Source organism: Aquarana catesbeiana, linkage group LG05 (genome assembly GCF_042186555.1).
Source record: "Aquarana catesbeiana isolate 2022-GZ linkage group LG05, ASM4218655v1, whole genome shotgun sequence".
Lineage (NCBI taxonomy): Eukaryota > Metazoa > Chordata > Amphibia > Anura > Ranidae > Aquarana > Aquarana catesbeiana.
In genome coordinates, this window is record NC_133328.1 from 456,571,291 (window position 1) to 456,584,749 (window position 13,459).

General features: G+C 41.1%; 1 protein-coding gene across 1 annotated transcript in view; it reads right to left on the bottom strand.

Moving 5' to 3' along the window:
* Positions 1-13,374, bottom strand: part of NAPG (NSF attachment protein gamma) — a 37,226-nt gene extending 23,852 nt beyond the window's left edge. The window contains exons 1-5 of the mRNA XM_073631336.1: positions 13,224-13,374; positions 10,967-11,034; positions 8,316-8,400; positions 5,909-5,926; positions 1,068-1,098 (exon numbers count right to left, since the gene is read on the bottom strand). Of these exons, the coding sequence (XP_073487437.1) occupies positions 1,068-1,098; positions 5,909-5,926; positions 8,316-8,400; positions 10,967-11,034; positions 13,224-13,279 (258 nt within the window). The 5' untranslated portion in view covers positions 13,280-13,374. The remainder of the gene's footprint in view (positions 1-1,067; positions 1,099-5,908; positions 5,927-8,315; positions 8,401-10,966; positions 11,035-13,223) is intronic.
* Positions 13,375-13,459: the final 85 nt, after the last annotated feature.

Genomic DNA, 13,459 nt, shown 5'->3' on the forward strand with positions numbered 1-13,459 from the left:
TTTTCACTGGATGTTAGAGATCATAGCAGAAGTTCAGTGTTAGAAATACACATGTTGACAAGGGGAGTGTAGAGGTGGGCGGGGAGTCTACTGACATCACGACTCCACCCACCGAGCTCCAGACAACAGACCCACCCACAGAATCTGCAGTTTTTCAGCTCTCATAACAGACAGAGGGGAGACATTTGACAGGTAAAGATACATGCAGGAGGCATGTATATCCTTATAGATAACCCCTATGGCAGTAGTTTAGAAAGGATGACATTGGGTTTACATCCACTTTAACTAGTGTTGGACTTTAAAGTAGCTATTCAAGCTAAAACTAGTCTTAAAAATGCTCCCTCCCCTCTCCTAACACCTAGGCTGACTAACCTGTGTAAGAAAGATGTATATACTTACCTATTTAAGCCCTCCCTGCTAACATGATCTCCTGGGTCAGCCAGCAGAAGCTGCAGGGGAGAGGAGAGAGAGCGCTTGTCAACAGCTGGTAACACCTGGAGCGGCAACATCACCTATAGGCTGATATGGCTTATCCATTGTCGGCACTTCCTGCTCTGCCTTGCCAGAAGACAGACAAGTGTATAGACCTATCTTACACAGGTTAGCCAGCATAAGTGTTAGGAGGGGGGAACGAGCATCTAGTTAGTTAGGTTTGAAATTCTGCTTTAAAGTGGTAGTAAACTCTCTAAATAAAAAAACAAAAAAGTAAAACAAAATAGATAGACTTACCTATAAAGTCGATCCCTCTAGGAGTGTGCTGTCATTGCCGACAGGGCTTCCATCTTCGGCTTCCTTCTGACATTAGTCACGAACGCAGCACAGCACTCTGAATGGACAGCACAGTCAACAGCACTTACAGCGCAGGGCGCATGGGCTGGTGAAGTCAATGGATGCTACAAATGTGAACATCTCCTAAACAGTGCAAGTTTAGGAGATATTCACTATACCTACAGGTACTGTAAGCCTTATTATGGGCTTACCTGTAGGTATAGATGAAAAAGCAGACTTTACTACCGCTTTAATGAAAACATGTTTGTCCAATGTAAAGTTAATAAAATATTTCCTACCTTTAACATCATCCCTGCTTGTTCAAAGGCCCTGTTAAGAGCAAAGCAAATATTAAAATTGAACATACAATCTCAGTACTCAAAAATCAAAATGTGCCATTCATACCATTTGTTCCATGCAGCAAACAACACTGAAACCGATGTGTATGTATAAACTGAAAAAAAAAAAACCTGATGTGTAAAGCACAACCTGAAGGAGGATTCATAATTTCACAGCTGCAAATTACTTTGCTCTTTTTCGGAAAACCTGTTTTGATATGATATAAAATGAAACTTGTACCAACAGAAATATAGAAACGATTATTGCTGTCTTCTGTTTCTGAAAATGCTAGATTCCAACTTGTTAAGCGGATTCCATGGTTCCATTATTCACAAATAAGTCACATATTTTCTGAGTCACTGACCTGAGTTAGAATTTATGACTTTACTGGTTGCATGCTTGCTCCAGATTAGTAACCAGTAAAGCACTGAAGCCAGAGAACTAGTAGTTTCAGATGGTAGTCTGCAATGCAGTGCCAATATTTATTTCAGTAGAGGTTTCCTTTACAGCTGTATAAGATGTTTATATTTACCCTGAAACATGGCTGCATGGGGTCACTAAAACACTACCAAACTGTACTGGTAACAAGGAGCACTGATTCGGCATAAACCATACACGGTTGGATGTTGCTGTAGGGTGGTGTCAATAAGGACTGACAACATGATAGGCAATAATGCATGATAATTTAGCTTTAGTAGCACTAAGCATAGTTAAAGTGTTACTAAACCCACAACAGTAAAATCAATCTGTATATGCAGCACAGCATGCTTGTTATACTCACTGTGGAATTTAAGGGGTTAATCCTCTGCATTGTGTAAAAAGGCTGTTTGATCCTGTATGCATAGATCCTACCCCTTCTGCTCTGTCTATCTGGGGAAGGCCAGCTAACACAGGCAGGATAGCCGACCTGCAAATGCTCAATTGTGTCTTTTATGCTGGAGAGAACAGTTTCTTGTTCTCAGAGCTAGTCGGGTCACATGATATTGACATCACACATGTGGGCGTGTATACAGGCTGTAGCGAAAATCCCCTCCTTCCTGAACTCTCATCACTGGAGAAACTGTTCAGTTTATCATGTAACCGTGGTATACATATCATCCAAAAAGGTATATAGTGGCAATATTTTAATGTAAAAAGAAGATTTATAAGCTGTGGGCACTGTAGGAGGGGGGGGGGGGGGGGGAGAACTATTTTCGTATTACTGGGTTTAGTAACACTTTAAAATGTATTTAATGCCAAAAAAACTTGTTTTCATTTTGGATGAAATAGGGAATAGTTAAAGTAGAAATCTCAACAATCCAATTTTTTTTTACCCTGTCCCAGGGAACAAAGTGAATCTAGCACCACCACTCCCATCACTGTCCAATCATGAATCACTGAACGAGACTTATAAAGAATTAACTCTGATTGACAGCGCTTGTTTCTGGGAGCAGGCACAGGGGCGCTGTCATTTAGCACAACAGAGTATGCTGAATCTATTTTATTATTCTGCTGGTAGATCTAGGTTATGGATCTGCAGACTGCTAGTAAACATTCATTGCACATTAAGTGTCTGTTTACTAGCAGCCAGAAGATTGAATGGAAGCACCACTTGGCATACAGAAAGAAGGGCAGTGTGTGTAAAGTGAGTGGGTGGTGGCTTCAGTGCTGTGCAGCAACACCCCCATAGGAACACCCATAAACTGGCCATTAGCCTGGGGTGGAGTCTGACAGCCAGCACAAAACAACAGCACAGATTAGAATAGACCAAGTGCTTCATTGGTGCCCTGGGGGAATCAACAAGGACGAAAGTTGTGGTGATACTTCTTCATTAAAGCTGACCTTCATCCGAAACGAAAGCCTAGTACACACGGGTCGGTTCAATAAAAAACGTCCGACATTCAGCCCCTGTGTATGGCAGCCAGTTTGACAGAAGCCGGCTTCTGTCGGACAAGTATGCTGGAAAACCAGCAGCCGACCTGAGCGTTCTGATGGGATGGGGGGGCGTCCCCCTGTCAGAACACAATAGCTCAGCAGGGGAGATCGCTGTACTAACACTGGATTGTTAGTACATTGGCTCCAACCAAAGCTGTCAGGTTTTTTTTGGTTCAACCTGTTGGGTTAAATGAGAAAAAAATGAGTGTATTAGGCTTTAGGCTGGCCATACATTATACAATTATCTTCTATAGTTTTCCTTTAGGAGTTACCAAAACTAGATAATATGAGGTCACACCTAAACACTTTCAATTTGTATAAATCAGTCAGGCCCTTGCACTACATTTACAGTTAAAGGTAAATGTAAAGGATATTAAATAAGAAAATTATACAAGGTAAAGCCTGGTACACACTAACAGTTTATTTTTTCCTTTAACCTGGTTGAAGTAAAAAAACTGACAGCTCCAGTCAGAGCTGCTGTACTAACAATCCGATGTTAGTACAGTGATCTCCCCAGCTGAGCTGTTGTGTTCTGACAGGGGGACTGCCCACCCCTGCCAGAACACTCCGATCAGCGATCCCTGCTGGCTGAGAGCACTGATCGGGAATTGGTCGGCTGCTGGTTTTCCAACATGCACGTCCGACAGAAGCCGGCTAAACGGCCGACTTCTGTTGGACCGGCTGACACACATGGGCTGAATGTCGGACATGTTTTATTGAACCAGCCGATGTCTTCCGACATTCAGCCCGTGTGTATGGGACTTAAGTCTCATATTGCCTTGCCTCCGTCCCCCGCCCTCCCTCACTCTCAGCTGGATATCATTTTTCTTTAAAGATTTTTTTGGGCTGCAAAACAGAACCTCCACATTTCTTGCGTGGCCGAGAATGACATTTGCATTACTTGGCCCTCGTCCCAGATGTGCCACGGTTCTTTGAGTCCCGCAGAGCCCTGCGCCACATCTGTGCTTTCCAGCGCATACACAAAAATAGCTATTACAGAAAGCTCAAAACTTTTCTGCCTTTGTGCATTTACGGAAATCTCCTGTGCGCGTGCAGATGTGCTGAAGGGCTCTGCCAGGACCCAAAGACCATAATGGCAGCGCAGAAGGGGAGTTGGGAGAGCCACTAAAATGGGGACCAAAGTTCCTCTTTAAATCCTGTTAGATATCTTTGCCATTGGTCTCCCATTACACTTCACGTCCTGTACTGTAAACACAGCAGGAAGTTAGAGGAAATATTAATTTACACGTCTGTAAATATGTATATGGGAGGTCTTTAAGGAATTTAAATGACGTTTTTTGTCAAAAAAGGTTTAAAACCTGCGCTTATCCTACTCTCCTGGTGAAGGGAAGTGTGACTATTGAAATGGAGAAATCATACACAAATAAATAAATGAAAATGTATAAATAAAGAAAAGCTGCAACCTAAAAGGTCCAAACTCCTACAATAAGGCCCCTTTCACACTGGGACAGGAGGTGCGTCGGCGGTAAAGCACCGCTATTATTGGCGGCGGTATTCGGCCGCTAGCGGGACGGTTTTACCCCCTACTAGCGGCCGAGAAAGGGTTAAAAACCACCACAAAGCGCCTCTGCAGAGGTGCTTTGCCGGCAGTATTGCCGCGCTGCCCCACTGATTTCAATTGGCTGGAGCGGTGAAGGAGCGGTGTATACACCGCCTCTTCACCGCTCCGAAGATGCTGCTAGCAGGACTTTTTTTCCCATCCTGCTAGCGCGCTGCTCCAGTGTGAAAGCCCTCGGGGCTTTCACATTGGAGAGACAGCAGCAGCTGTTTCGGGTCGGTTTGCAGGCGCTATTTTTAGCGCAATAGCGCCTGCAAACCGCCCCAGTGTGAAAGGCGTCTAAGCATAGATAATTAAAAGAAACAGGTGCGCTAATCTATAAGAATATTCACAGTGCAGAAATACACATGACAAAAATTTAAGGGCATAAAGTCCACTCCTACAAAAACAAGTGTATAAAATAAATAAAAAATTTGGATAAAATGACTCATAAAGTGAAAATTATACGATTTAGTTCATAAAAGGTGCAAAAAAAATTTGCATGAAAAAAACTGACAAACTCTGATACAAAATGGAAACGAGCGAACCAAATATGTGAAAAATTCTGTGCTCTTCATGACAATTTTTTGTCATGTGTATTTTTGCACTGTGAATATTCTTACAGATTAGCGCACCTGTTTCTTTTAAATTAAATTACGTTTTTTACTAAGGCTCGGTTCACACTGGGGCGACTTGTCAGGCGACCTAGTCGCCTGACAAGTCGCCTCCCGTTCTGTGCTATGGAACCGTTCTAATCGGAGCGACGCAAGTCGCTCCGACTTAGAAAAAGGTTCCTGTATTACTTTGGGGGCGACTTGGGGCGACTTGCATAGACTTCTATGCAGAAGTCGTCTCGCAAGTCGCCCCGGCAGTCGTTTGCAGGTCGCCTCGCTGAGGCGACCTGCAAGTCGTGCCGCCCATGTGTGAACCGAGCATAAGCATCTTCCTGACAGCCTCTGCTGGAAACTATCTGTAAACATCAGCAGATTATTCCATCTGTGTGCAAGAGGCCAAATAGAGACAGTGAAGCAATAAAAACCTGGCCAAGGTCCTAACGCCTCACCACTCAATCCAGAGTATTGGGCTTCCGGTAAGCTTTAACAGTACAGTTGTAAAAACCTTTTAAAAACAAGTCTGTGTCCTTAATAAAAGACAACAGATGTATAGAAAACTGGAAAAATATTTATTGACTATAGCAACCTATCCATTTCTATGCAGCACATTTAACAAAAATCCACAGACATGCTGGGCTTCACCTCTTTCAATGTACTGTTGGTATTGTAAGGGGAGCATATATCTACAACACACATTGATACACATTATACTCACTTGGCAGCATGGAAGAGTCTGAATAGAATAATTGATTAAGGCTTTCAAAGGCAAATTATATAATCAAAGTATTTTCCTTTACTTAAATCACTTTAGATGAACCACAACAAGACTACATATTTCATTTCTAGTAAATAAAAATAAATCATCCATTTAAATAAAATCTAAGTTGTTAACCCTGATGCAGGACAATGTAAAACAGATTAAACTTACAATTTAAATGTATGTTAAGCCAAAAAAATATTTTTTTTTAGTTTGGATAAACTTTGGATTTAGTCTAGCCACTTCAGCTCCGGAAGGTTTTACCCCCTTCTTGACCAGAGCACTTTTTACAATTTGGCACTCAGTCGCTTTAACTGACAATTGCGCAGTCATGCAATGCTGTACCCAAACTAAATTTGCGTCCTTCTTTTTTCCACAAATAGAGCTTTGTTTTGGTGGTATTTGATCATCTCTGCGGTTTTTATTTTTTGCGCTATAAACAAAAAAAGAGCGACAATTTTGAAAAAAAAAAAAAATTTTTTTTACTTTTTGCTATAAAAAAATATCCCCAAAAATATATAAAAAACAAAATTTCTTACACAGTTTAGGCCGATATGTATTCTTCTACATATTTTTGGTAAAAAAATAAATAAATAAATCGCAATAAGTGTATAATGATCGGTTTGCGCAAAAGTTATAGAGTCTAAAACTACGGGAAAGATTTATGGAATTTTTAGTATTATTTTTTTACTAGTAATGGCGGTGATCTGCGATTTTTAGCAATACTGCGACATTGCAACGGACAGATCGGACACTTCTGACACATTTTTGGGACCATTGACATTTATACAGTGCCCAAGAGGGTTAAGGCAGTGCTGGAAATTAATTGTGGCCACACATAATATTAACACTTTGGGCCCAATTTGGACATTTTCACTTAGGGGTGTACTCACTTTTGTTGCCAGCAGTTTAGACATTAATGGCTGTGTGTTGAGTTATTTTGAAGGGACAGCAAATTTACACTGTTATACAAGCTGTACACTCACTACTTTACATTGCGGCAAAGTGTAATTTCTTCAGTGTTGTATGGGCCACTTGATCACTTTTACAGGTGGTGAAAGAGGTCCACCCTGACCAACCTCCCCCACCCTGCCTTTCCTAGGTTTTCCCATCCATCCGCATGCCCGAAACCTATTCAACCGGCAACATTGGATTCCCTGCACACAGTGAGAAGAACTGATGCTGTTCCCACCAATATGTGATGTGAAAAACCAGGAGCGACAAGGATTTTTGCGACATAGCCTTTTGACTAAAATGCCATTTTAGTTTTAGCTGTATTTTAGCCATCTAAATTGTTTTAGTATTTATTTAGTCGTATTTTAACCGACTAAAATAATGTTCATTTAGTTGAAGAAAATATTACCATCTACGAAATTAACACTGCATGGCAGGGATGTTGTTTATAGCAATAACGTTAATGAAAAATATTTAAAAAAAAGGTACATAAAAGGTAAATAACATTTTTTAAAGCATCCCCATGTTCCTCCTGTGCTCATGTGCAAAGGCGAATGCGCATGTATGTCCCACGCTCATGAGTAAATGGCAATCACACCACACATGAGGCGAACGTCAGAGTGAGAGCAATAATTTTAGCACCAAATCTCCTGTGTAACTCCAAACTGGTAACCTGTAAAGGCTTTTAAAGTATCGCCTAAGGAGATTTTTTAGGTACTGTAGTTTGTCGCTGTTCCACAGGTGTATGCAATTTTAAAGTGTGACATTTTAGGTGTCCATTTACTAAGTGTAACATCATCTTTTACATTTTACCAAAAATTGGGTATTATATTGTGTTTGTGAGAAATAAAATTCATTCAAGAGTATTTTTTTCCTGAAAAGTTTCTTTTGAAAAGCTGCTGGACAGTAACCATTTTATTCTCCATGGTCTTGACAGTAAAAATATATATCCCTCCCTCTTAGATTGTAAGCTCTAACCAGCAGGGCCCTCCGATTTCCTCTTGTACCAAATTGTAATGTCTGCCTTCATTTTGTTAAGCGATGCTCAAACTGTTGGCGCTATATAAATCCTGTATAATAATAATAATAATAATAATTTAATGTTTGGGGGTTTCCAAATGATTTTCTAGCAAAAAAAAAAAAAAAAATGATTTTTACGTGTAAGTGAGAAATGTCAGAATTGGACTGGGCGTCAAGTGGTTAAATATTCCCTTAGATTGCCTTTTACAAACAGACGTCCCAAAGAGTACTTGTCACTGAGGTGTGAATTGTTGTATCTTCTGATGACCAATTCTACATTTGTAGCATAATCAGTAATAGATAACAGAAATAAGTATAAGTAATAATAGTATTTAAGATAAAAATGACAACTATTTTAGACTGCTAATGACAGGTCAAACATGAAGGATACGATTTGTTATTTTCATAAGCTTCGGCTTCCTTCAAAAACGCATCTTTAGCTTGATCATACTGCTTAGCATTCTTAAAAGCAACAGCTGTAAAATAAAACAATGTAAATATTTCATGCCATCTAGAACAATACGAATATATATTGTAACGAGCCCCTTGCTCGCTCGATTCCACTCTCCCGACACTCCTCTGCAGCTATTGAATCAGATGGCAACGTCTGATGCTCCGGGATTAGAACTACAGCTATGTGCTGTTCTAACCCAGTTGTGATAGCTCAGAACAAATACCAGGCAGGCTGTATGTAAGTTCAACCAGGAATATATCTTTATTGCAAAATACAGGCTTTTATACACTAAAAGTGGAGGTGCAGACCTTCTGCTCATATTACTCTAACAATACAGCTGTAACCTAATTAACCCAATTAACATGAGCTAATTAACTAATCCCTTTAGACAGCCTAGATGACTCAGACATGACCTTTAGGCCAGACTGGCCGTCTTGTAGTTCAGAAAATCCAATCAACATTATCACAATCAACATAGACTCTTCTTCACACAATAGCAGAGTAAATTAACACAAACAACAATGGGGATCTAATGACTCTTAGATCCCATACTAGAGACTTATTTACAATACACATTTTAGCAGACAACAGAATTTACATCAGCATCTCCTAACAGTATCTGTCCCAGCATTATGAATCAGCCATTATTCCAACATGGCAAATCCAGTGTCCCCAGAGTCTGTGTGTCCTGGGGGACCAGGACCCGAATCCACAGTAATACCACCTCAAGGGTCCCCAGGCATACAGCTCACAAAGAGCACCGTTCCGCCAAATGCAAGGGCCCCCGATCGATCGGCAAGAGGCTAGCATACAGTCCCCTCCAAAAGTCTCTCTCCCGGCTAGGTCTGTCACATATATCTTATGTCATTTTTTTACCTCTCCAAGACTGGCTAGGTTTACAGATGTACAGGTCATAAACTTGTGCATAATAGCACATATTTCCGACCCACGGGCAAAACACGCTGCTCTTTTGCAGACACACAAGGGTGCCATTACACACATAATGTGGCGCGGTATGGGGTCTACAAAATTAGCACCATGTGGTTCTATGTGGCTGCGATTTTGTTCAGTTCTTTAGTTATAAAACAGCAGAAAAAAAAGTAGAAGAAAAATTAATCCCTTTTAAAACCTATATAGCTCTTCACATCGGTCAGTTGAGCTTTGGTTGGATAAAAAAAAATCCTGCTTGCTGCATTTTTGTTGCATATTCAGTCAAGTAAAAAAATGAACCTCCCCATTGAAATGAATGGAAAACGCATCAAAAACACAACACGCCTGTGGGAAGGTATTTGTGATGTAAAAGGGGGGAGTTAAAATGCAACCCAAACACATCAAAAACGCACAATGTTCTGCATTAAATTTCAAGTGTTACTAAACCCACAACAGTAAAATCAGTCTGTTTATGCAGTAAAGCACATGTGATCAGTTATAACATCAGCCACTTGCTGGATTGACAGTTTGGGTGAGAGCACAAGCAAATGTGATGTTTACATTCTTGGCATGATGGGAATGTAACTGTTTTTTTGAAACAGTTAAATCGATGGGTTTAGATCTGCTTTAAAGCAGATTCTTGATCTTTTCAACGATTCTGTAAAACTGCTGGTGACCTGTACTTCTGCAACAGTCATCCTCATTGGGCACCATTCACATCTCCGCGTACGGGGACGACAATCGTGGTAAAAACGCACAAATAGAATCGCGGGACCCCTGTCACCCAAAAGTAGCTCCTGTATTTCTTTTGGGCGACGGGTATACCGCGATGCTCTTTGCGCATTTTTACTGCGATTATCGCCAGATGAAATGCAGAAAAACCGCGCAGAGTTTGGGTGCTTACGAAAATCAACAGGCAACACATCGGGAAGGCACAGGCGTCCCATGATTTGCTGCTATTGCAAATTGTGGGCAGAATCACAGCAATTCCGCCTGCAATTCGGAGATGTGAACGGAGCCTAATTGTAAACAATACAAATGTATTGTACAGTTTGCCACCAACCTCCTCTATTTGGATATGAAAAATGTCTTCAACAAAATAGTTCTTGAAAAACAAAAAAAAACTGACTGAGCTGATCAGCCAAATAGTGACTGTATCTTACCAGAGGAAGTCACTGTTCAGGTATTCAGGGAGTTGTAGGTGTCATGGTCGCCCAGATGCAATAGCCAGCAGTGGAGATTTCTCCATCCACACTGTTTAGGGTGGATAGGAGAATCAAATGATTTTCCGATGATTGAGAATATTGAGCTGTCTTGCTTTCGTTCTGACAAGTGAACTTGAATTGTCCTAAAGCTGAACTAAACCCATCGATTGAATGGTTTCCCACAATGTAAGGCATGCCTTGAACTTTCTCACAGTTGCTTGTGCTCTGAAATGAACTGTCAAGTCATCAATCAATTGGTGTCATAACTGATCACACATGCAGCACTGTGGCAACTGCCGATCAAACAGAAGCTAAGATTGCAGCTTCCCTGGCTGTAAAGGATAGAAGGATTTAGTTCCACTTTAGAATGAATAAAAAGAAAATCTTCCAATAAGGTCACTATGCATCCCATGACGTGTGTGTTGCTAGTGGGTTTATTTAGTACATACATACCCGCCTTGGCATATTCAGAGGCTGCACTGTCATAGTCCGGCTTCCATTTTAGAAAACTGGTTTTTAAGCTAGAAATGAAAATCAGAATGATACAATGTAACTGAACCAGAACACACAATAGAAGAGGCATGTGTCAGAGGAGGAACACAAATAGACAACGAGAAAAACAACACAGATCTGGAATGGTATCACCCATACTACACTGTATATGAGAACACATTCCCTGCTTTATAGATATTTCCATCATGTCTTCTATTTTATCTCTTATTTGGGGAAGAGTTCAAATTCATGTCTTTTCTTTTTTCTGTCTGTGATCCCCGCTGGGAAGATATCGGTTTCTGTGACACCATGACACCAATACAAGAAATGGTGTCATGACAGTGACAGAAATAAAAATATTGTCCAAGTTTCTATCATTACGCTAATAAAGTGTGTATCAATAACTAAGTGAGGGGATGGACATGACAGCACTATGGATCTCTATAGAAGTGTGGGATGGACATGACAGCACTATAGATCTCTATAGAAGTGTGGGATGGACATGACAGCACTATGGATCTCTATAGAAGTGTGGGATGGACATGACAGCACTATAGATCTCTATGGAAGCTTGGGATAGACATGACAGCACTATAGATCTCTATGGTAGACATGACAGCACTATATATCTCTATGGAAGTGTGGGATAGACATGACAGCACTATAGATCTCTATGGTAGACATGACAGCACTATATATCTCTATGGAAGTGTGGGATAGACATGACAGCACTATAGATCTCTATGGTAGACATGACAGCACTAGAGATCTCTATGGTAGACATGACAGCACTAGAGATCTCTATGGAAGTGTGGGATAGACATGACAGCACTAGAGATCTCTATGGAAGTGTGGGATAGACATTACAGCATTAGAGATCTCTATAGAAGTGTGGGATAGACATGACAGCACTATAGATCTCTATGGTAGACATGACAGCACTATATATCTCTATGGAAGCTTGGGATAGACATGACAGCACTATAGATCTCTATGGTAGACATGACAGCACTATATATCTCTATGGAAGTGTGGGATAGACATGACAGCACTAGAGATCTCTATGGTAGACATGACAGCACTAGAGATCTCTATGGAAGTGTGGGATAGACATGACAGCACTAGAGATCTCTATGGAAGTGTGGGATAGACATGACAGCACTAGAGATCTCTATGGAAGTGTGGGATAGACATTACAGCATTAGAGATCTCTATAGAAGTGTGGGATAGACATGACAGCACTATAGATCTCTATGGTAGACATGACAGCACTATATATCTCTATGGAAGCTTGGGATAGACATGACAGCACTATAGATCTCTATGGTAGACATGACAGCACTATATATCTCTATGGAAGTGTGGGATAGACATGACAGCACTAGAGATCTCTATGGTAGACATGACAGCACTAGAGATCTCTATGGAAGTGTGGGATAGACATGACAGCACTATAGATCTCTATGGTAGACATGACAGCACTATATATCTCTATGGAAGTGTGGGATAGACATGACAGCATTAGAGATCTCTATGGAAGTGTGGGATAGACATTACAGCATTAGAGATCTCTATGGAAGTGTGGGATAGACATGACAGCACTAGAGATCTCTATGGAAGTGTGGGATAGACATTACAGCATTAGAGATCTCTATGGAAGTGTGGGATAGACATTACAGCATTAGAGATCTCTATGGAAGTGTGGGATAGACATGACAGCACTAGAGATCTCTATGGAAGTGTGGGATAGACATTACAGCATTAGAGATCTCTATGGAAGTGTGGGATAGACATGACAGCACTATAGATCTCTATGGTAGACATGACAGCACTATAGATCTCTATGGTAGACATGACAGCACTAGAGATCTCTATGGAAGTGTGGGATAGACATTACAGCATTAGAAATCTCTATGGAAGTGTGGGATAAACATGACAGCACTATAGATCTCTATGGTAGACATGACAGCATTAGAGATCTCTATGGAAGTGTGGGATAGACATGACAGCACTAGAGATCTCTATGGAAGTGTGGGGTAGCTATGACAGTACTGTATATCTCTATGGAAGTGGAGGATGGACATGACAGCACTATATACGTCTATGGGAGAGGGGGATAGACATATCCCAGCGTTAATCCCATGTATTAATAGCTCCCATGGTCTCAGTCATCCACTCACTCTCTCTCTCTCTCTCTCTCTCTCTCTCTCTCTGTTACCATTTCTCTGCCTTGGCCAGGTGCTCCAGCCCTTCATTGATCTTCTGAGCCGCCATGACAGCCCCGGGAATAATACCTTACGTCAGGGAGGAGGCGGGGTCCAGGCTGGGGTGGTCATCATACATGGAAAGTAACTCCCTCTGTATGATGAGGAGGGGACAACCTTCATATACTCTCAATGGGACGTTCTGTCCCTGGATATGTCCGCAGCCATGTTTCTGGAGACCGTGTATAGA